Genomic DNA, 23,381 nt, shown 5'->3' with positions numbered 1-23,381 from the left:
GCTCCACTTTATTTCTTTTTCCTACAATAACTGCCCTTTTAGAGTTACATCCATGACGTCCGTGAGTGAGTCAGCGGACACAGCTCTAAAACAGCAACCGGTTGACAACTGTGTCGAGGTCACCTCAAACTGCTTCCAGTCCAAATGCAGCTGAGCTTGTGTCTGCGTTATAGCAAACATTTTTATTTTGTTTTTTAAATATATATATATATGCATATAATTGTAAATATATTTGGGTAGTAAGAGGTTAGACCGCTCTGTTGTTTCCCATTACATGCTTGAGAAAAGCTCCTAAGTTTTAACATGGATCTAAGTCTGGTTTGTCAGGTCATTATTCTGTCATGTTTGAGGTTTTTGCTAGCAAATCAAACTTGAACCCACTTAAACTTCATAAACATCAAGCCCTTCTTGAATTTTCACATTTTTATTGTGGCAATTTTTAATAATAGTAATCTTGCTGCAGGTTTGGAAGTCAATTTCCAGTGAATCAACCCAAAAATGTGTCTGCGTAATAGCAAAAATGTTTATTTTGTTTTTTAAATATATATATGCATATAATTGTAAATATATTTGGGTAGTAAGAGGTTAGACCGCTCTGTTGTTTCCCGTTACATGCTTGAGAAAAGCTCCTAAGTTTTAACATGGATCTAAGTCAGGTTTGTCAGGTCATTATTCTGTCATGTTTCAGGTTTTTGCTAGCAAATCAAACTTGAACCCACTTAAACTTCATAAACATCAAACCCTTCGTGAATTTTCACATTTTTATTGTGGCAATTTTTAATAATAGTAATCTTGCTGCAGGTTTGGAAGTCAATTTCCAGTGAATCAACCCAAAAATGTGTCATGATGGTGATCCACACCAGCTTCTCTCCTCCACCCTGCCGACGCCTGACTGCAAGCATTGCCGTCCGTAGTCACTGCTGTATACATCGCCTCCACCGCCGCCTCTCATTTATACCATCCATAAAACGTGTAACAAAAACTTGTAAAAAGAAAGGTTTGTAAATTTTGTTGTATTTTCGCCCTCTTTCCCTTCGCCATGTCTCCGAGCACTTGATGCTTTTATTGCTGGACTCTCGACTGCCTGCAGGTCTCTGAGTCACTGCCAGCGGAAATCATTGGGTTCCTGCTAGTTTTGTGTTTTTTTATTTCCGTTTCAAGCAATTTGCAAATAACAGAATGTACTATTGTTCCGTGGTCACACCTCAACAGTGAAGATACATTTTACAGTTTTTGATTCAGCCTGTTAGTTTTTGGTCCATTTCACCTGAATGTTTTATGTTTCCATTTCAGGTCATGTTCTCCCTCATTACACAATTACACAGCACTTGAAGAAATAAAAATCTACTGTAGTAAACGTTCAAATCTATGGTTCTGGGAAAATGTCCATAGAGTATTCATTTGCCAAAAGTTGTGCATGCAATGTGTAAATTCATGATGGTTTTTAATCAGCATGTAGTTTAAAAAACCGAATGAACAGCATGTTCATCTCTTTGTTTCGTTATCTTCCCCATTTCCAAAATATCTCATAACTAAATACACTTTCCTGTGAAAATTGGGTTAGTAATGTTGATTTTGCTCGAGGGTTTTTTAAGATTTATAAATTAATTACTATAATTGATTTGTGTGCGTCAGAGGGAAACAGTTGAGTGTGGGAATGAAAAAGTGACAAAGCAGCCGTCGAACACTCAAACACCCGTATGTCTAAAGATGATTTAGTATCACTCTGAGCCCTTTTTTTCCCCTCTTTTTTTTGCTTCATTGATCAGCAAGATAATGAATAAAGTGGGGGGATAGAAGGTGTTCGAGTTCTGCTCACCGCCTGTTCTCTCGGCTGTTGCTGAAGAGTTTGATCATATCTGAAAGGAAGAGCCGGCGAACCTCCATCAGCTCGGCGCTGGGGGCTGAACTCTTCAATACAGTTGCCACCACCTTGAGGATCACTGATACGACACACACGCAAACAGAAATATATGATCACACTGTCAACGATAACGGTAAAGTAACTCCCATAGAACGAAGGAAACAATCAGTTAACGTCGGACGGGCTTACTTGGGTTCTGAATTTTGACAGATGAGTCGGGCTCAGCGTGAGGTTTGTGGACTACCTGTGTGCACACCTGCTCTGTCAGAATCTGGTGCAGGAAACAGTCAAAAAGAAAAAGACCTTAGAGATCTACATCACATCACTGTTAGGACAAATGAGGGGGAAATACTGTTACCTCATAAAGAGCGTTGTAGGTTGTGACAGACACAGTGTTGGTGTACAGCATGAGCCTCTCTCCCAGAAGGGTAAAAAGGCTGTGCGTGTGCATGATTTCCACCTTCCTCCTGTGGATAAACAGACATACAAACGTGCACGGATATAATGGTAGAGTGGCATTTTTTTTTGCAACTTCCAAAGCCACTGAAAGGTTCTGAGAGTGCTGTCAGAAAGGGTTCGCTATTCTCATCCACAGGGGATCCAGGCTCCTGAGACGAGTGTCAGGAACTGCCTGCTGTCATAGATCGAGTGAGTTTTGTTGAAGGTGTATATCGCCTGGAATGAGTCCAAGGCACAGAGGCATAGCGCAGGTGAGTAGGTTCAGCAGTGACAAACCGCATCTGCAAACAGCATAAGGACTGCTGTCACAACGCTCAGCCAGAGCTGATCTAGTCCGTCGCCGCAGCCTCAAGAGAAACTTAGACTGTTCCTAGTAAGCCAACAGCTCTAAAAACTGCAAAAAGCTGGAAAATTTGGACAATTACAAAAATGAGCAACTTTTCTGTTGGCTATATATGAATATTAAAGGTATTGTGACATGAAAAACACATTTTTCTTGATTTTTTGTGTTTTGTTGGGTGTCTTGACATCAATTACACCCAAAAAACAACAAACTTTTAACATTCAGTGTATTGTGTGCTTTCTGGGATTTTCCGCATAACTATGCAAAAACGGCACATGTGGTTTGGTGGCGGGTCGTTACGTAACGATCCGCTAAATCACCGTCCCCTCCACCCAGCTCCCTGCCTCCTCTCCTCTCCAGCGCACCATAAAGGCTGATTTATGGTTCCGCGTTACACCGACGCAGAGCCTACAGCGTAGGGTTACGCGGCGACGCGCACCGTACGCTGAACCCTACGGCGTAGGCTCTGCGTCGATTTAACGCGGAACCATAAATCAGGCTTAAAACGGAGCTGTTTAGAGGCTCTTTTGTTCTAATCACCGGAGGAAAACTGCTAAAAAGACCCGCGGCCACTGACTGGACTTAAGATAAGGGGACATTGCTGCTTGCATGCCTTTATTTTTATGATTGTTTGCTGTGGTTCGCCCTGCTGCTTTTCCGTGCATGCTTCGCCTGTCGCTCCCGGGTTAACTCTCCGACGCCGCTGTGAGCGTATGGCTGGAGGAGGAGGTTTGGAGGAGGAGCGGAGCAATGATTGACAGGAAAGGGGGAAAAGGAAGCGTTTTTCACGGCGCAAAAAAACACTGTAATAAAAAGCCAGGAATGGAGTACTAGATTGAAGTTTTTCTTGTTACACTCTTTTAGACACATTTGAGGGATGTTGGCCAAGACTTTTAATAGTGTTAAAAGTATGTTAAAAATGATGTCACAATACCTTTAATATTTGACAGAAGAAGCCAAACTGATGAAGCGCAGCGAGATGAAGTACAAGTACAAGTCTGTTCCGTCAATAACAAAATGGATAAAAGACGACAAGGCTTGTTGTAAATGTTTTGATAGATACATTCGGAAATGTCGCTCTGCCTTTTGACTAAACGTGTTTCAACAGTTAAGACCATTTTAAAATTGAAGACACACTGCGACATCTGAATGGGATTTGTGTTATTCAGTTCTCTCTCTGCTGCTGAAGAAATAATCATTTAATCATCAAGTCGAAGACATTCTTAGTTCCAAAACTATGAACCGAAAATATCTGTCTTTTTTTTTCTATCTTTAATTTTATGATTGAGTCATTTGTAAGTGCATTTTGTCAAAATTTGCATTTCACATTTCCGAATTTCTGATGGCCTCTACAAGATATTACTGTGCAGCAAAATTATTCCAGACTGACTCATCAATGCAGCACAATTACCAGTGGCAAGTATCACACTTCTAAGGAATATAAATGAGGAATTAAATTAGCAGATATACAGTACAGTACCAACAAAACGTGCTTTATTTTCCATGCTGCATGAGAGCTCAACGTGAACCAGGACTGTGCTTCCCCGCTTCGGTTGAGCCTGAAATGGTTTAGCATGTGCCTGTGACTGCCTTCACTCTCTGCACCTGGCGCCCCTCTGCTTTGAGCACAGCAGCATCCCCACATCCCACCCCCCACCCCTGCAACCTGCAACTTGCAAGCTAGGGATGGGTGATATTTTACCGTTCACGATATACCGTCAATAAAATTCCCCACGGTAAGAATTTGCCATCTCATGGTAAAAACGATAAATTGAGGAAATGAGAAAGAAAGAAAAAAAGAAAGAAAGAAAGAAAGAAAGAAAGAAAGAAAGAAAGAAAGAAAGAAAGAAAGAAAGAAAGAAAGAAACGACTATCGTTATTGGGAAAAATGCCAGAAAGAAAGAAAGAAAGAAAGAAAGAAAGAAAGAAAGAAAGAAAGAAAGAAAGAAAGAAAGAAAGAAAGAAAGAAAGAAAGAAAGATTCCCGTTAATGACACTTTTTGTATTGGTATTTTTTTTATCGTTATTGGGATAAATGCCAGAAATTATCGTGATACATTTTTTTGTCTATACCGCCCATCCCTACTGCAAGCTGAAGCGTAAACTGTCCAACTATAGGCATTCTCCCTCCCCTCTAATGCGCAGTAAAGAGATGATTTGCTGACATCCGAGCCTGTGATTTATTATTTATTTTACTCTAAGGGACATTGACTTGGGCCTCGTCCACTCGTCTCTAATGTGAATTAATAGTTTTAGGGCACAATGCCAGGAATTGAGGTATGCCACAAAGTGGAGCACCTCAATTTGCAAAACTGGCATCTAGTCAAGAATCGTCTGCTGGCTTCTGTGTGGCAAGAGCATATGACTCGTCTCTTTGAATTTAAGGACTGATTTATGATCCTAGTTACTTTTCTCCCTGCCTCTTTTATGCTGTTATGAGTCTTGTCTGGGAATGGAAAGAAGCGCAGCAACGATTCTCAAAAACAACAATTTCTCAAAGGCATGAGACATGTGGCAGAGACTTATTTTCCAAAATATCTGAACTTCCGTATATATAAGAAACGCTGGCGGGAAAGAGTTACAAACTACATCATCAGCATTGAAATGGCTTACTTACTTGTGTCCCAAGTGCTTTAGGAAGTACCCAAGTACTTTGAGTGATTGTACACGAATGTTTTCACTCTTGGAGGTCAAGAGCTTGTAGAGAACACTGCAAAAGAGACACATTAGGGGAAATTGGCAATAGTGCATAGTCTCGAAAAGGATTTACTATGGCCCCGTTAATGAAAAGGCCCCGAACTGGCCGGTTGACAACCTATTTCTTTCAGAACGAATTTCCATTAGTGTTAAATGTACATCTAAATGAAAAAAGCTGCCTTTTCTTTTTAATATCTAATAATGCCATAAAAACGATGTGATAATATTGTTATTCTCAATGCTTTTTTTTTCTTTTCCTTTACCAGAAAATATGAATTATTCATAGGCGCGCGGCAAAAGCACGAACGTTAAGTGCTGAGATTTATGTCACAAAATCCCCCCTGCATTTTGTGGCAGAGCGGTGTGTTTTGTGCCTCCCCTCAGGGGCTTACCGTACTCCATTTCTCTGGTCAAAAGCGGGGATCATGGAGGCTGGGTGCTCAGCCATGAGGGCCACCACCAACTGCAACACGTCATGCAGATTGTCATCCTGAAGCCACACCAGGATAAAAAGACAAAAACAAACATGTTACGATAGAGCAGCTCAAAAGAGATAATATAGTGTGAACTGTGTGCAGTACATTAAGACATAATTTATGGGTCCTGCTTTTGCCAGCGTTACAGTCGCGAAAGGGGAACAAAGTCCCTTTTTTTTTTTTTTTTTTTACATTTCTGGCAACTGTGTCTGGCTTGCTCTGTGGGATTAGGAGCTGTTCTTAGGCCAGGTGGGAGATATGATCCCTCCAGCTAGTCCTGGATCGATCAGGGAGCCGCTGCTCAGCTGACAGCACTTGGCAAAGCTCTGAAGTCATGCCCCCTCAGTGTGAGCTAGGCAAACTGAGAAAACTAGTTTCAGCTGGTCTTTACTTTCAATAAAAGGCACCAAGTGCTAAAAAAAATAAAAGAAAGAAAGAAAAAAAGAGTTGTTTCACTGTGCTATGACCTCCTGCTCCTCATTAATTTGAGGGCCGGCTACCAGTCTTAACTTCCCCCCCCCAGGAATTTACCTGAAGGTGGAGAAGTGTGACACACTACACCTTCTGAAAATAAAGGCCGCCACCCAAGTTTGAAAATCCAGGTCTGTAGTCTCTGACGGACTTACAATATTGCACAAGTGTATTAACAGAGGCAATCCAGGTTCTATCTGCTTTGTCTCCTAAACTCCTGAACTGTTTTCAAAAAGTCTGCTGATAATTGCTTGAAAAACTCCTACATCCCACTCATTGTTACCCATCTTACCTGGTTTTCTGTTTGTTTAATTCAGACATATCGGAGCCAGCGGGACTCAAAAATCTCGATATCATGTGACGTCACACAGTACTCGCAGCGCCATCTTGAGGACCGACTTGCAACATGCCGTCTATCTGTTGTGCCGTGGGATGCGACAACAATATGTCTAAAAAAACGGGATCGACCTTTTATAATCATTATATCAGTGTTTTTGGGGACATTATAATAATGTCCCCAAAAACACTGAGCGTCGAGAGAAATGGATTGCTGCTATCAGGAAGGACCACTGGACTCCTACAGAGCACTCCAGACTTTGCAGTGAGCACTTTGTTTCGGGTAAGTAACCAGGCTACCCACCCGTCCCTTGAAATACAGAATAGTTACGTAGCCTAATTGGGAATTAAAAGTTGCGTTCCGTATTGAACCAACACGGAACGCAGTTTATTCTGTATTTCACAATTGTCCCATGCACGTCTGTCACACACAGGAACAACGAACTAACGGTAATAAACAAAATAAAGGGGATATATTAAAGACAGCAACATGTGTTGATTCTCTGTTATTTATTGATGTCATGTCACTTCATTTGTTTCAGTAAATTCAACTAAGGTGAAAACAAATATATTAGATATATTATTTCCCATTACATGCAAAGTGATATATTCCAAGCCTTTATTTATTATATTTTTGATGATTATGGCTCACAGTTTATGAAAAGCCCAAATAAAAAATCTCAAAAAATTAGATTTTATTAAATCATTAAACAATTCAATCATCAAAATGATAACAGATAAATGCTTAATATATCTTGCTTTGCCTGTAATGAGACTATGTAATATATTAGTTTCACCTTGTAAGTTGAATTATTGAAATAAATTAACTTTTACACCATATTCTAATTTTCTGACCTTCACCTGCTGTAGCTATATTTATATTTACTTGCATGTACATCTTGGCTGATGTGGACATACAGAGCATTTCACTTGCATGGTTGGCTGTCGGTAGGCTTTGGTACTTTTAAAAGCTTTGAGAGCTTTGCCGATGTATGGAAAAAGATTGTGGACCAGGTAGATATATATGTCCGCAAAAGACAAATTTGGCAGGTTTTTGGCAGACTGGAGTGGAGTCAGTAATTGATTAGATATTATATACGGATCGAAACCTAAAGTGTCAATTTTCTGTAGATACTGTTGCTGTTCATCGGGAGTTAAGTGAGTTATTAGGTGAGACGTCATGTTGGCTGCGAGACGTGAAGGTCCCCGGTCGGTCCTCAAGATGGCGCTGACAACAAAAAATGTCACGTGACTGATACCCATGAATATACCATATCTGGTGGATTTACTCATCTCTGGTTTCCACTGTTGGACCCAAGGGTGCCACTCCTACAAGCTTTACATCACAGCTCCATGCAGCCACTTTCACAGCGAACGTACTGTATTTGAAGTCCATGTTGAGATTCAAAAAATAACTTTTCAGCAACTAACTAGGAACTGGTATACCCTGGCGACATATGCTGACTGTCGGTAAGAGAAAGACCAACCCTTATCAGTGAATTAGGTTTTGGAGCCAACACTGTTTGTACAGCTTGGGTCGGCCGTTATCGCTCATCCTTCAGTGCCAGCTGGGGCCCTTTTCTGGTGAGGTTGAGGTTCTATGTATTAAAACGCCATTCCCAGCACTGAGATAGTGCCTCCATTACTGTTTATCATCTGGCAGGTCCATCAACAGACCCCAGCACTGGATATTAAGTGTAATGGACCTGCAGATCACCATTAGCCACAGATGATGTCTACTCTGCAGAGCTGGGTTTAGAAGAAGGTCCTTGTTTTCCTGCATGAGGCAGGGTAGCATTTTCTTACTCTTATCCACAGAGGCTCTGCAGACGAGGAAATTCATCACCAGCACTTGCAAAAAGGTCCTTGATACGCTTAACAATGGTGAAGGAACGATGGCTGTCTAGCCGGCTGGCAGACAGAAATATTCACTCATCCGGTGAATAAAATAAACTGCTTATGGAGCAGTGAGTCTGAAGATGCTTTATGACCCTGACGCTTACAACAGGAAAATGGCTTAATAAAATGCTGAGTAAATTCAGTCAGTGCAGGGACGAACCCACCTACCTCATGCATTGTTAGCAAATAGTTCAGGATGGCTTGTAATTCATCCTCTTTCACCCCTCGATCCTAAAAGAAGGCAAAAACAGTAAAGCAAAATATTAAGTGACGTACTGCAGAAGGGGGATTGTATACCAAAGACACGTCCAACAGTAATTTGTCAAAAAGCAGCACAGGATCGTAGTTGTTGTCCCAGTAATTAGCGATCGATGGAACACAAGCCCTTTTTCATCTCGATGTGTCAGTTTTTATTGTTGCGTTCGGACTGGATTTGCAATTGATTTTTCCACAGAAAAACATACAGACTGAAAGCTGGTCAAATCTCTCTTCTGCCATGCCACGGAAAGCCTGTTACAACATGTGGCAGGATAATTATCCACAGAGACACGGCATGCTGGGACGTGGGCAGCAGCATGCCAGCTTAAACTATGCAGGGGAAAAACCCTGCGTTCGATAAGCAGTCCGGCATTTTAATATCTCCGGTATTCACCTGTGCAGAATATATTACAGGTATGCTAAATTATTCTGTTAGTTTCTTCTGTGAGACATGAGGTAAATGACTGAAAAGTGATGCCCTCAATGGGCGAGTCAATTACAAACGACGAGAACAAACAGAAGCAGCAATTAGTCTCATTTGCGATGCTGTAATAAGTATCAAATCCAAGAATGTGTTTTCTCTTGGTAACATTTTAATGAATCTTTTACATCACAGCTGGTTTCCAGAATGTATTAAAGGCCAGATAATCCTTACATGTCGGTGCTGTTGTGTGTGAGACTGTGGCGACAGGCTGGCTGTACCTTCAGAATGAGTTGCTTGAGGAAGAGCAGCATGAACGCTCGCAGAGAAATTACATCTTTCTGGCTTGGCCGAGGACCATCTGTATATTGACAAAAAGTGAACGAAGCAATAAAAAAAAGGGAAAAGAAAGCTGATAAAACATCTTTCTATTTTCTGTTGTCTAGTTTTGTGACTCCTTTCTAATTTGTATTTGAGCCTGAAAGGGATCCATGATGAAACAGGAACACCTTCAAAAGACAACTTCAGGTTTATAAAGATTAGGAACATCAATGAAAAGTTTCCCCGGGCTCAATCTAGCTCAAAAATGTTCCCTTTCATAAACAGAAAAGAACTCGCTCATTACTGTTAGAACAATGTAATTTATGCTTTGCACAAAAGGAAAGGTCTTTTTGCATATTTATGTCAAAGTTATTTATCATCCACGTTATATCAAACCCAGCGTGTCTCCCAGGTAGGTTTGGCCACAGCGTAATATGCAGGCAGACAGCCCAAGGTCACCTTCATCACACCTGCCCATCTCACCGGCCAACACCTCATTAAAACCACCAGAATTACTCTGCCAGCTTAAGGTCACTTTGGCATACATTTGAATCCTTTTTAAAAAGGCCCCATTCCCAAACTATACAAATTTAAAAAGAATGCCGGATTATGAGTGACCGCTATATCAAAGAGCTGCTGGTGCTGCTCAGGTATGCATGGAAAAAATAAACAAATAAATCAAAATATATTCTTTTTACAAACTCAGTTCAAGTTCAACCCTTACAAAAGCCTTTAATAGGATGCAACATCAAGCAGATCAATATAACTGTAGTATTCAGTCAGAAACAGGGTATGGCATATATTAGCCCTAATAACAATACAAACCAATCCCTGCAGGATTATTAGCCCTCTCAATGTAATACAAAGGCTCCATCTCGGCAATAAATGCTTGTATGCTGTATCCTTCCTCATTTCTTATTCATCCTCTGCAATAAAACAGGTATTAGGACTCTGACAAAATCTTCTGCAATTGCAGAGGTATTATGTGGCGGTAACTGGGTCAAATACAACCACAGAAGCAATTCAGAGAAGAAAAAATGAAAACGGGCCCCTTTTTCTCAATGACCCCTTCTTTATACCCAGTCGATGATAAACTCCAACCTCCAACTTGGCTGAACACATGTTTATGTGAAATGGGGACGGCTCCATGATGACAGGTACAACGGCAGCAGACACCTGACCATCCTGATCCTCCAGGCAGCCGGCGTAATCAGCGATGGAGCACTCTGAGGTTGCAGGAGGAAGGTAAGCGCGACTGCATCCTGACAGTGATTAATAGCAGGATAGAGGTAAACCCGGTAAGGGGATGGAGCCCGATATGGAAGAGATGATAAGAACATTATTACCGCAGTCGCCACATCCAAGTTATTCCCAAACAATTATGCTCGGCGGCTCTGCACAGCTCTCCTTTCTCATTCACAGATTGCTTTATCTCCTGCATCTCCAGGGGACAAGGATAAAGAGTTTATTGAAAAGCGATTTATGCCTATGTGATTACTACAGGAATCTTATTTTAGCTTATGACTCTTGATAACAAACATGCCACAAAGACAAACCTTTCAATAAAAAACAAGACTTATTAGATTTTTATCCTCTGAGTGCTGTTGACAAAAAACTAACGCTGATGAAAAACCTTTACAAGTGTTTATAATTTCAGTATCAAACAAAGATCTCCTAAGGTACGACTAAAGCCATTTTCTGCTTAAAGTGCTTCAGTTAAAGCAGGTGTAGCATGCAGCGACCATCTTTCGACTTAATTACTCAGAAATATTTGCATATAGGTTTTAGAAATACTGAGGGGAAACCCCCGAGACCCCGACGCCTGCAGTTATCAGTTATTTCTCCTGTAGTAGGGATAGAAATGTTCAGACAAAATGTCTGAGCTTTCGGAGTCTCATAGCTCATTATTGAGCAAAACAGGCAGGACTGACAAAGACTGAGTCATACAATGAAAAAAAAAAGGGGGGAAAAAAATCCTTTTTTTTGGCTGGTGGTACATGCAGCACTGAACCTGACCAATGAGCAAGTGTCTACGAGGCCCCGGAACGATTTTGTGATATGACCAAATGATACATGACTTTAATTTGATAGCACTTTCAATTAGGACCTGTAGGGGGGAAAAAAAAGGGGCACACTTCCAGGAAAAAAAATGAGTAGCCGGAGGAGATCTGTGTCCTCCCTGTGACATATAATTCAACACTTCATTATCTGCTTGGCTCTCCATTTTTGTATGCCTCCGTGTGTTTGGTCATTTCTCAGTTTAGGATAACAAGATAAACTGACCTGCCAAATCAGGCTCTGATGAATGAATCTGCGCTGTCGGAAAATTACATACAGCAGGAAGGTGATCCATATAGAGATGTCTTCCCCAGAATCCCTGATATTTTCTCTGTCCATCGCAATCAGTAACTTAACAAGGCTTTTATTTCTAACGCTTCCCCCTAATGAAGGATCAATTATAAACTACCGTGGTAAACAGCTTCTAACAAATAAAATCGTTCAGAATTTGTATTTCATGGACATTTCCCTGCAATAAAAACTAAAAGGTTGAGTATCATTAATTGCACCTTTTTCACTTTTTTTGCTAAAGTTTAAAGCCCACTTCATTTGGCAATGTTATCAAAAGCTTTTCTTTAATCTCCGCTCAGTCTCAGCCATGGAAGCGCAACGCCTGCATCACCATTGCAGAGCAACTGTTTATCTTTTTGGCACCAGTACAGTAATCATCAAGGTGATCCCAGATTCTCCTCTTACTTTAGGCGTAAGCAAAAACAAAGTGGGGATCTGCTTATTTCTAGCAGTGGACCGTGGCCACAGATATAGTAACAAATTCTGATTCCAATCGCATAACAATACAATATCACTTAGAGCTCTCTTCCCTCGAACATTTATGCTGTTCCTTTCACTAGTTGGAGGAAAAAATAGGTAAATAAATACATCAAAAAAACATTTTCCTTGTATTGATCTTACACTTGGCAGAGCTGCACTGTAGATTTCACAAAAACAGATTTACCAAAATTCAACATAATCTATTATTTAATGGTTATAAAAAGCAATCAATGCAGAGTTTAACGCATTGGATGAGCCATGATGAGAAATGGTCCACTAATGTCGGATGTCTCTAGTACAACACACGTTTTCATCTCCTCAGTCTCATAAGCCTCCTTCAGATGATTGAGAACGGGATAAGGGCCAGCGCATAATTCAAACAGATGGGTTCCTGAACGGACCTGAGCAAACGAGGGGCCCGTGGAAAAACAGAACTTGTGCCTAGGGATGCAAAAGAATGGAACATTTATAGAAAATTTCCACGGGGAAGTTTGGAAATGTACAACTTTAGAAAGTTTTCACAGGATTTAATGGGAGTAAATGGAAATTAAGAGGATTTTATGAGGATTAATTGAAACACTGTGGTAATTAATTATATACAAATGAACATAAACGTGTTGTTTGGTCAAAAATAAACATGCACGAAAAGTCATGCAAATTTGATAAAACTGGAGGACATTTTAGACTTTGAATAGAAATCTATGTTTTCTGACTTAGTGTTGTAATGATCAATAATCATTTAAGTCAGAAAATAACAAGTTAAATATATCTCGTACTATTCCCAAGCAAGGTTGTCCATAATTAAAATAAAAAATTATTAGACAAAACTCTTCAAAAGGATGGTCTCGGCACACATTTTTCAGGATGCCGTTCAAACGGCAGGGGTAAATTCACTGTTATGTTTGTAACCATCAAGCATGCACACATTTAGTGCACACAATGTGGGGACAGCAACCATAGCTGCCCACTCACAATTTTATGCTCTGACTCACGCTTGCAAAATAAATAATTCAATTCCTATCCTTGCAGTCAATTTTTTTGTTTGTTTGTTCATTTAATTCCTTATATTGCTGTCGATTTAGATGAAAAATCTCCATCTCCGAAAATTCCTGCACATATAACCATATCATCACAGCTCACCATAATCTGGAAATCACAACATCTTTTAGAAGGCTTCCAATCCTTTTTGATCAGTCCCACCGCCAAACACTGATCAGATCACGACCGCACATCATACGGACGCCATTAATAAAGTAGCTCTGCCAATACCCACCAGGATGACCTCATAACCCCGCACTGTTAATAAATGCAAGACTAAAACTTGTGGTCGAAATGACCAGAGCTGTAAGAGGATGGTGACAGGGGTGATGAAAAACCCTTGTGTTCTGATAAAATCATTACCAGACTGAAGGAAAAGTATGACATCAATGCTCCTCAGTTTTAACCTTCAGCAGGCAAATTCATTGGGCCATGGAGCCACATAAAACGGGCTCTCAGAACCAATATTAAACAACGACTAAATCACGACCCAAGTAGTTTCGGAGAAGAATAATGGATAGAAAAAAAGAAAATGACAGTTCAAGGACACTTTCTGTTCCTGCAGAGCCTTGTTGGCAGTGTGCTGTTTCACAGGTTGAGTGTGCCAGTCACATTACTGGGCTAGGTTTCAGCGACTTAACACCCACACCAGGTACACTAGTAGGGATGACAATATTGATCAAGTGTCTGCCTTGCTGTCATTTCCTGGGATGGCCACTATCCCGAGAGCTGACGGACAAGTGTTCATTTAAAGCGAGGCATTTAAAAGGTGTGGGAGCTGTTCGATGGCAGGTTTTATGACAACACTTGTGATTGGTTCCCTTACAAAGTCTGCCTTCTAAAACACCAACCTACACTTTAGATGGATTCAAAACAATCTAGTGCAAAAGACAGCAAAATACAGCTTTGTAACTTAACATGACATTTCCAAAAAAAAAAAGACTTCCACAATGTTGAACATGCTCACCAAGACCCTTTGGAGTGATGCCGCTGTCTGCAGGATTAGTGGCCCAGTAGTAGTACTTCAGCATATGCATGAGCTGAAGGATTGTGCCAATGCGACGGATCGTGTTGTAGATGGTTGCTGTGCCAATGAACTCAGCAGAAAGGTATGTGTACAAAGACAGCTGAACCTGCAGCGAGAACACACAGACAAGAACACTTTCAAAGAATAGCAGCAGCAAAAAGTTTGTAACTCTGCAGTTTCAGAAGTTTCACTACAATGATTTTTTTTTTACTGAGTCTATAATTCTTGTGTTCATTCGTGATGTTTTTATTCAAATGATTATTTTCTCAATGAATCTAAAGACTCTCCATAATAGTTTGAGAGCTCTCCGCCCCCCCCCCCCCCCACCCCCCTTCTTTTTTTTTTTTTATCCAAAAGGTGATACAATGTTTTGAGGTTTTAATATAGTTTCTTTGATTTGATCAAAACAGCAGGAAAATACGTGATAAAAGGTGTGTTTCCATTAGTGGGAGACAGCCAGACAGTAACCTCTACTTTCTCCTCAGCCGGGGGCTGTCTCCATTACGCTGTAGCGCCACAGAGAACCATTGACTAAATAAATAACAAAGCTGACCACATGGTGGCTGTAATTCAGAGTTTATGCTGTTTGCAAACTGCCAGCAGCATAAAGGGAGACGAAAAAAAAGAAAAATGCACTAAAAGAAAAATGAGTTGAAGAAACTTGTAAACAAGGGATGCTACGTGCGTTTGCTGTTGTTAACATACACCGCAGTTGTAGCGAATGAGATCAAAAGAAAACCCCCCACCGGACCTCTACATCGGTGTAATACGCCAACAAGGTCTGAACCAACTCATCAGTCCATCTATTGTTTTTTTCTTGTCATCTCCAAGTTCATCAATGTTTCTTGTCCAGTAGGTTCAGTTGTGTTCACATGAGAGGGATGTTGAGCCGCATTTTGTAATAACGGTGCAGTTTGTAATAAACGTCCAAAATGTAGTAACTTTGTCATTTCATTTTGTAATAAAGCCTCATTTTGTAATAAACTGCCGCATTTTGTAATACCCCAACGCATTTTGTAATACATTTTGCCGCCTTATGTAATAAGTTATTACATTTTGAGAAGATTATTACAAAATGCACTTGCAACTTTTTTATTCTCTAGAAAATGTAATAACATGGTGCATTATGTAATAACAATTCTAAAGCATTATTTGTTTGTTATTGGCCTATTGTATATAATTCCAAACTTCAAATAGGCAACTAAAGTTATATTTGGAGTATTATACATACATTTATTGGGCTACATACCGTAGGTCTAAGGGAAATTGTATAAAAAACAACAAAAGTTACTCTTATATAAATTAATTGTTAAACAAACAACAATAATAGGTATTATTATTACATAATGCACCATGTTATTACATTTCCTAGAAAATAAAAAAGTTGCAAGTGCTTTTTATAATAATCTTCTCAAAATGCAATAACAAAATGTATTACAAAATGGGGCAGTTTATTACAAAATACGGCTTTATTACAAAATTAAATGAAAAAGTTATCACATTTTGGACGTTTATTATAAAATACACCGTTATTACAAAATGCAGCTCAACAGGGATGAACATAATTGAGCAATCCGCATTAGCAGAGACATCCCCCACCCCCCCAACCCACCAGGGGGCTCCTGTTGGGGATCTTGAGGATCTACACTACAGTATGGTACTACAGGAACGTTATTTTGCCCCGTAAAAGGTTCCTGAAGGGGAACTTTTGCAGGGTCGTCACTGGTAATAGAGACACGCGTCAACAATCCAGCCCCCAAAAAAGTCTACCCCATATGTTTATACTTGGGTGGTGTCAACCACGACTCCAACTGTGTGGAAAATGCAGAGTGATTGGAAATGTGTCCACTTTATATTTATTAGGTTGAAAATCAGATAATCATTATTGTCATCTATCATTGTTATTTGTATCAAAGGGAGTACTTTGGAACAAGCTGAACTGTATTGTTGAAGTGCCTGAAGATGATTGATGATTTGGCGCTATATTAATGAAGTTGAATTGAACTGAATTTAGGTCCCTTGCATTGATGGGTGTTGTTCAGTCACAGAACAGGCAGTTTTCTGTCAACTGTGCCAATAAATGGCAGGAACAAATGAAATGTGTGCTCTTCCAGCACAGATCAGACCCCCGTGTAGATAAAAGCGCTCGAACCTATTTCATTACCAAACTGTTTCTCATTCTTTTTCCTCCTCCTCTCTCAATGCTCTGTTTTGGGGGAGTGTCACAGGCAAGACCCCAGACACGTCTGCATTTATTTCCACCTTTCATTAATCAGGGCCTGGCCCCATCGGTGGAAATACTGAGACGAATGCATTTGCCACACTAACTCAGCTTCTTTGAAATACCTGATCTCATTTTTTATGGGTCATTATTAAAAAAGGAGGGAGGAAGAAACATTCGAAGGATTTAATTTGAGGCCAGTAAAATGGCAGCATGTCTGCAACCTTTTAATGTTTTATGTATTTTAAGAATATATCAGTGGGGACCAGTCAGCTACAGTTGCCCTCATTAGTCATTTACAGGTTTATATTTACATTTTTTGTGTAAAATTGAAACAGATTTATCTGCTTTGATGTTGAAAAAGGCCCAGTCTCTCTTAATGTGCAGTATTCATTTAGTGAAGCCGTCACTATTTATGATATTCATGAAACCTGTACATCATTATCACCTCTTTTAACTCCAGTTTCAGTAATTCAATTATTATTATTTTTTTGTCCCCTAAAGCATGAAAGCTGCAAATATGACTTGTACCCTTTGTGGACTTTTTTCCTTTTCAGTCTTTATATTAGTTTTACATCGTTAGTCATATTTATTTATTCCTCTAACCCCTGAAAGGCGCTAAAGCTCGGATTAAAATGTCCCAAGCCGGAGCGAAGGCTCTCAGTTCCCCTAGAGCGCTGGCCTGACCATCAGAGCCATGCGAGGGTTAAATCCATTTTAAATCATTGCCAATATTCTATTTTATTTCCCACCATAATATCATGCAGCTGTCGCACCAAAGTTTATTGTAGGAGGGAATAACTTGATTTTTATTATTGTTATCCTTATGATGATGATCATCATTATTATTATTATTATGACATATAATAATTGGGACATTTAAACAGATATTTAAAGAGTGATCATTTAATAATGTTCAGCCAACACAAGCAGCAGTGCAGAACACAGGAGAAATCCAATGAAACTTTGTAAGATGTATCAACTTCCGAGCTGGAGAGCACACTCACTCTGTACAAGGATGAAAAAAAAAAGACAGATGGTGCAACAGTGACATACCTTGGACGTTTAGCTTAAAAGGTCTTTGAATGGTTATCTTGACTCTTTGTTGCCATCTGCACTAGCTGCATATGGAAGGCATGGCTGTAGTCCCTTGGACTTTAAACTTCTATTTTACCTCAGATGTGCTCGTCCATACATTTCTTTCTAACTTGCTTCTTCTGATCAATTTTCAATGTGCAGTACACAATGATTCTAAACCCCCTTGTGAAAAATGTTCCTTCTTTAAATGGGCTGAAAAAAATAATATGATAAATACCTGCGATACTAATTAAGGTTAAAGAAATATTTTGAAATTATGCAATGATGTATTCACATTTGTGAAGCCTCGTTCCAGTGAACTGTAACGGTAACCAAGATATTGGTCCACATCTGTGTATGATATATGATCCCACCTACTCGGGACTGCTGTCGCAAAATGTTAGAAATAAAGCCCCAGGTGGGTAATTCAGACACCGACATGTTCAGTTGCCACCAGATTAATGGAAAGCAGTGTATGTCTGGAAGGGATTTGTGTTTCATACAAGCAGCATGTTTCATGCTACCTGGCACCGTAGACTGATTACGCTTGGCACACATGTCTATTGCCCACTGTGACAAAGAGATAGAGAAGGACAGAGCACATTGGGCTGGTCATTGTTGGCACCAAGTGTTAGCTCAGCTGTGCTGTAGATAAAAAGGAAACGGGGTGCAAGTGAGTCCGGGTTAGATGGAGAAAATATGCTGCTGTTTTTTTCTTTAGCTTCAATTTCAGGTCACACTGTCTATTCCCACTGTAACATGGGAGCATGTGAAGATTTCCATCTTTACAAAGGCAATAATGATGTAAACAGTTACTGAAAAGTTGTGTGGTTCAAAGCTCTGGTTGTGTATGCTCTTCTACCTTGGCTACCTGCAGGAGCTCACCTTGGCAGGGGTGTAGATCCAAATGGCAGCGTTGAACAGGACGTGGTCACAAAGCTGCTTCAGCAGTGGCGCCCCGTGTGTCAGTCCATCCAGATACTTTGCAAAGGAGAGGAATAGCTCGAGCACACCCCTGGTGATGTGTACGCGCGAAGACTGCAGAGAGCAAGAAAGAGAGAGGCACAAATTCCTGTTAAATAATAAATGTAGCAAAGACTATTCTGCTGTAGGCATTTATTTATCCTTCCTCATACAGTACATTTTGTAGCGCAAACGCCAACAGTGACTGTGAAATTACTTTCCAATACCCAGAAGTAGAACAAAAAATAAATAAAAAAAAGTGTCACAAAGTGAAGAAAATCATTTGTAATTGTGTCATAAAAGCTGGGTTACTTTAGGTTCAACAAAGGAAGAAACAGTCAATAGCACAGATTGCAAAAAGTTGGTAGCTGTCACGCAAGTAAACTTAACTCCCTTTAACCAGTTTTAAAGTTGTGAGTTTGAAACCTCATCTTTAACATATTGGAAAAACACATATGTTACTTAACATTATAATATAGGTATGATCAGTACTCGAGTTGTAAAAAAAAAATCAGGGGGGATGGTGGATTTTATCATATGGGGACAGATAATTTTTGCTGATTACAAATAATATAATATATTACAAATAATAGCACTGACCAAAACACCTGCAGAAATACTGCAGGAATGACATAGCAGCAGTTAAATGCAGCCTTCTGTAAGCTTTAATTATTTAACTTATCAATATGATTCTCTCCTTCACAGGATAAGTAAAATGGATCACTGCAAAAACTCAAAATCTTAACAAGAATATTTGTCCTATTTCTAGTTAAAATGTCTCATTTTAGTAAAAAAAAAATCTAATTACACTTAAAACAAGACTCATCACTGGAAAAAACAACAATTTTCACCTGTTTCAAGTAGATTTTCACTTGAAATAAGTAGAAAAAACAAGACTTTTTTGCTTGTAATAAGAAGATAAATCTTGTCCCAATGACAGATTTTCCTACTTATTTCAAGTGAAAATTTACTAGAAACAGGTGAAAATTGTCAAGTAAGTTATTTTTCTGGTGATGACTATGTTGAAATAGCAGTAAAACCACATTCATTGATGAAATGACATAAGGGATGGAAAGGGGGGATGGCAGTTTTACTGAGGGGATGATTTTGACCATTTTTATTTCAGGGGGGATGCCGTCCCCCCTCATCCCCCCTCATCCCCCCTCAACTCGAGTACTGGGTATGATGGTTAAGTCAAGAAAGAAAAGCATATTCATTACTTGCCTTTCATATAAACTCATGTTTGGTTCGTTTAGTAGTTCACAGTAGGGAAAATTAGATCTGCTAAGTCATTTTGTACCAATACCAGGGTGAGTTTTCTTGTCTGAAACCTGATCTCAGTTCAGGTTGAGACTTTGTGAGCTCATGGGGGAAAAGACAATAAAGTCCCAGGAATGAGAGAAGGTGCACCATAAACAGATCATGAACAGAAGGTGTGATTAGTGACAGTGTGAAACCTGGCAGCGGGGAGGAAAAGGCAGCAGAAAACGGCAGCTCTCGGGTGCCTAGATGCTAGTCTACAGCATCTGCAGCCAGCAGGCGGGCAAGTCACCGACTGACAAAGTGGAGCCAATTCTCAGTGCACCCAAAGAGCGAGCACACTGGGGAAACTAGCTGGTTGATCTGCAATGCAAAATAAGTAAATAAAGACTGATGCAAAACGGGAGGGGTGAGTGCCTCCTCATGCTCTGTTCATTTGGAAGACACAAACAGGACTCTGCTGAAGGAAGAGGAAGATTAGGCTGTTGACAGGCTACTAAAGAACAAGACAGTGAAAAAAAAAACTTCCTATATCAGTGAAAGACTTGCCAAACTCTTCTGTTATGTATTAGTTTCTCATATAATAACATCATATCTCTTCAATAGCAAACATTAGGGCTGTTCGATTAATCGATTTTAAATCGTAATCGCGATTATGTAATTAGAACGATGTTAAAACGTGAAACTCGTAAAATCGATTTTTATTTTTATTTATTTTTTATTTTTATTTTTTTTAACCTTGTCTGCACACATATTAATGATTGATACCATATTAATGATTGATGGAAATCCCTCTCAATACCTGCGACAAGTGCCCCTTCGGAGAGGCTCTTTAGTGTAGGAGGGGGCGTTGTAACATGCCACCGGGCATCCCTCAAGCCAGATGCCGTAGACCGGCTCGTGTTCCTTGCAAAAAACTTGCAAATGTGAATAGCAAATGTAATGACTGACATTACACACCTCTACCTCCTTCATGGGTTGCATTATTATTTAGCATGCAAAGACCCAGTTTAGTTTAATTAGAAAATGTCTTGTTTTATTTAATTGGAAATATAACTTACTGTATGTTTGCAAGTGCTGATTTGCTGATTTTTTTTTCAGAGATAAAACTTTATATTTTATTATATTTTTTAAAACTTTTTTTCAACTTATTTTACAGAGTTTTGCACTTTATTCATTCATTTTTGGTTTAATAAGAGCAAAGTTTGCACTTAAAGCCCAATGGGGCAAATGTTCAATAAAAAAACAGCATATTTGAAATCATTTCTTTGCCTTTTGTCAATTCACAAAATAATAGTAATCGTAATCGAAAATCGGATTTTGAGAGAAAAAAATCGAGATTTTATTTTTGGGCAAAATCGAACAGCCCTAGCAAACATGTGAGAGATTGCATTTTTATGGGCGAGGTGACATTCTTTAATCTGGAAATTGGGACTTCATCAGAAGTGATGCATTAGTAGGATAGCAGGGCTATCCTACGTAGGCCATACCTTCTCCAGTAGGTACCCGATCACCAAAAAGCCCTTGCCTCCGAGCATCTGCTCCTGCATCGCCACAGAGCTCTTGAGCAGCTCAACCAGAAAGGCAAGGAGGGTGGCACTGCAAAAACAAACAAAGATGATGAGTATCATACAGGAATACATTCTTATCGACAGTGTTCAATCACAGACAACTGCATTACTGAGGCGGTGAAGGAATTATTGTTATTGTTGCTGTAAAAGAACTATTCCATAAACTACAGTGGCATAGTGTCACAGAAAACCAAAACAAACCAAAAAAAAACAAGGTCATTTCCAGAGGATGTCAGCAATCATCTTGGAAGTCTCGCTCAGCCTTTTATCCCTCTTGAATTCAGAAGAAAAAGTCGGTTTCTTATGTTCTCTACGGAGCAGAGTGGTCTCCGAGGTGAACGGGTAAACTATGACAGCATGTGTCTGTATTGGAGGGGGTTTCAGGGGGCAAAACCCTGCAGTGAAGGCAGTTTTTTTTTCTTTGTTGCAGAGCTTTTCAGTCCAAGCTTTTTGGCTGAGGGACAGTGGCACTTGGTGACACTTCTTAATCAGCTTTCCCCCACGCTCTCTGGTGGTTTCCACTGCGGCACGAGAATCACAAGGACAGAATAACTGCTGGGCGTACAGTGTGCCAATGTGACATGCATATGCAATGCATGCATGCTCGTCCAATCACTGCTAACTTCATACTTTGCGTGTCGCTTTTGCTTTCCATGACATCTATTTTATTTTGTCACATTCATCTGTGCTATGTTGCCCCATGGATACTTTGATGAATGAAGTGGTGACATCGGAGACTGAACAAGCAACTTTCAAACTGAAACACAACCACTCAACTTCCTGACCAGCAGCCTTTCACTGCTCCTGCTAAAGCTTCACCTTCTCTTTTACCAAGTCAGTGGAAAAAGAGAACATGAAACTGGAATGAAAAAAGGATATTTGGATCACAGGGTGCTACTGAGAATAGGCAAATCCTCAAGCACAGTAGGGAGTTAATTGTTGCAAAAGCTTTTGAACTCCGAAGTCCAAAAGGCTTTAAAGAGGGGACTTGATCTCAAAACGAGGACAAAGAAGTGTTTGGGAAGCATAGCACCCTGCAAAGTCAAAGATGCCAACGAACTGTCGAGAGAGGAAGAAAGACAAAGAGCAGAGATGAGAGGAATGTACAGCGGCTACACAGAGCTTTTTGGGCATCGGGGATTTGTGCTTCCATGTGGTCACTCCTGTGTCCATCCATGCCATTAAACTAACAAGGGATTAGAGCGCAGCTCAGACTCCATTCGGCACGCAGCCAGGAAGCTCCGGGTAGACCAACTCAGGATGATGGGAATGAGAAGAATTGGAACCAGCGAATACAGACGATAATGAAAAACAGGCTGTAGCTTTCTAAACAAGTTACAGGAAAAGAAATCATCTGCCCTTTATTTGTTCAGGAGATAACTGCCTTTAATTACAGTTGCTGAGATCACCTGCTATGTATCATGCAAGACGACAAAAAAAACTAATACATTTAGGCAAGAAAAACGAATAAATGTCACCGTGTAGGTTAATACGGATCCATTCACAACAAGACTGTGATAAAAAAAATGAATTCTACCATGACATCAGGAGACTGGTCACCCCTCCTTCCCAAATGTTTTCTCCATGAAGTTTAACTGTTGGAAAGAGCAGTAATCGGAACAGGTGGAACTATTTACTTGCACGGCAGAGCACAGTCTCGGCAGTAAACCCAGGAAATATCCTCCCGTACATTCAGTGGATGTCCCAAAACCACACTGTCACAAACGCATGTCTCATGTCTCAGCTCTGGATATTTTGATCCGCCCAAATCCTGGAATAAATCCCATAACAGCCTTCTGACTCCAGATACTGTACGCCCAAAAGACACCAGCACACCTGAACCTCACCTTA

General features: G+C 40.0%; 1 protein-coding gene across 1 annotated transcript in view; it reads right to left on the bottom strand.

Annotated features, from left to right (window-relative positions):
* The window catches only part of nbeab (neurobeachin b), a 236,494-nt gene that overhangs the window by 137,378 nt on the left and 75,735 nt on the right, over positions 1 to 23,381 (bottom strand). The window contains 10 exon segments of the mRNA XM_061719704.1: positions 1,820 to 1,943; positions 2,054 to 2,135; positions 2,223 to 2,331; positions 5,283 to 5,375; positions 5,755 to 5,852; positions 8,713 to 8,775; positions 9,505 to 9,584; positions 14,379 to 14,544; positions 18,622 to 18,774; positions 21,450 to 21,558. Of these exon segments, the coding sequence (XP_061575688.1) occupies positions 1,820 to 1,943; positions 2,054 to 2,135; positions 2,223 to 2,331; positions 5,283 to 5,375; positions 5,755 to 5,852; positions 8,713 to 8,775; positions 9,505 to 9,584; positions 14,379 to 14,544; positions 18,622 to 18,774; positions 21,450 to 21,558 (1,077 nt within the window).

The sequence above is a fragment of the Cololabis saira genome, chromosome 4 (genome assembly GCF_033807715.1).
Source record: "Cololabis saira isolate AMF1-May2022 chromosome 4, fColSai1.1, whole genome shotgun sequence".
Taxonomy (NCBI): Eukaryota; Metazoa; Chordata; class Actinopteri; order Beloniformes; family Belonidae; genus Cololabis; species Cololabis saira.
Note: the sequence above shows the minus strand (reverse complement) of the source record. Positions and strands in the feature narration are given on the sequence as shown.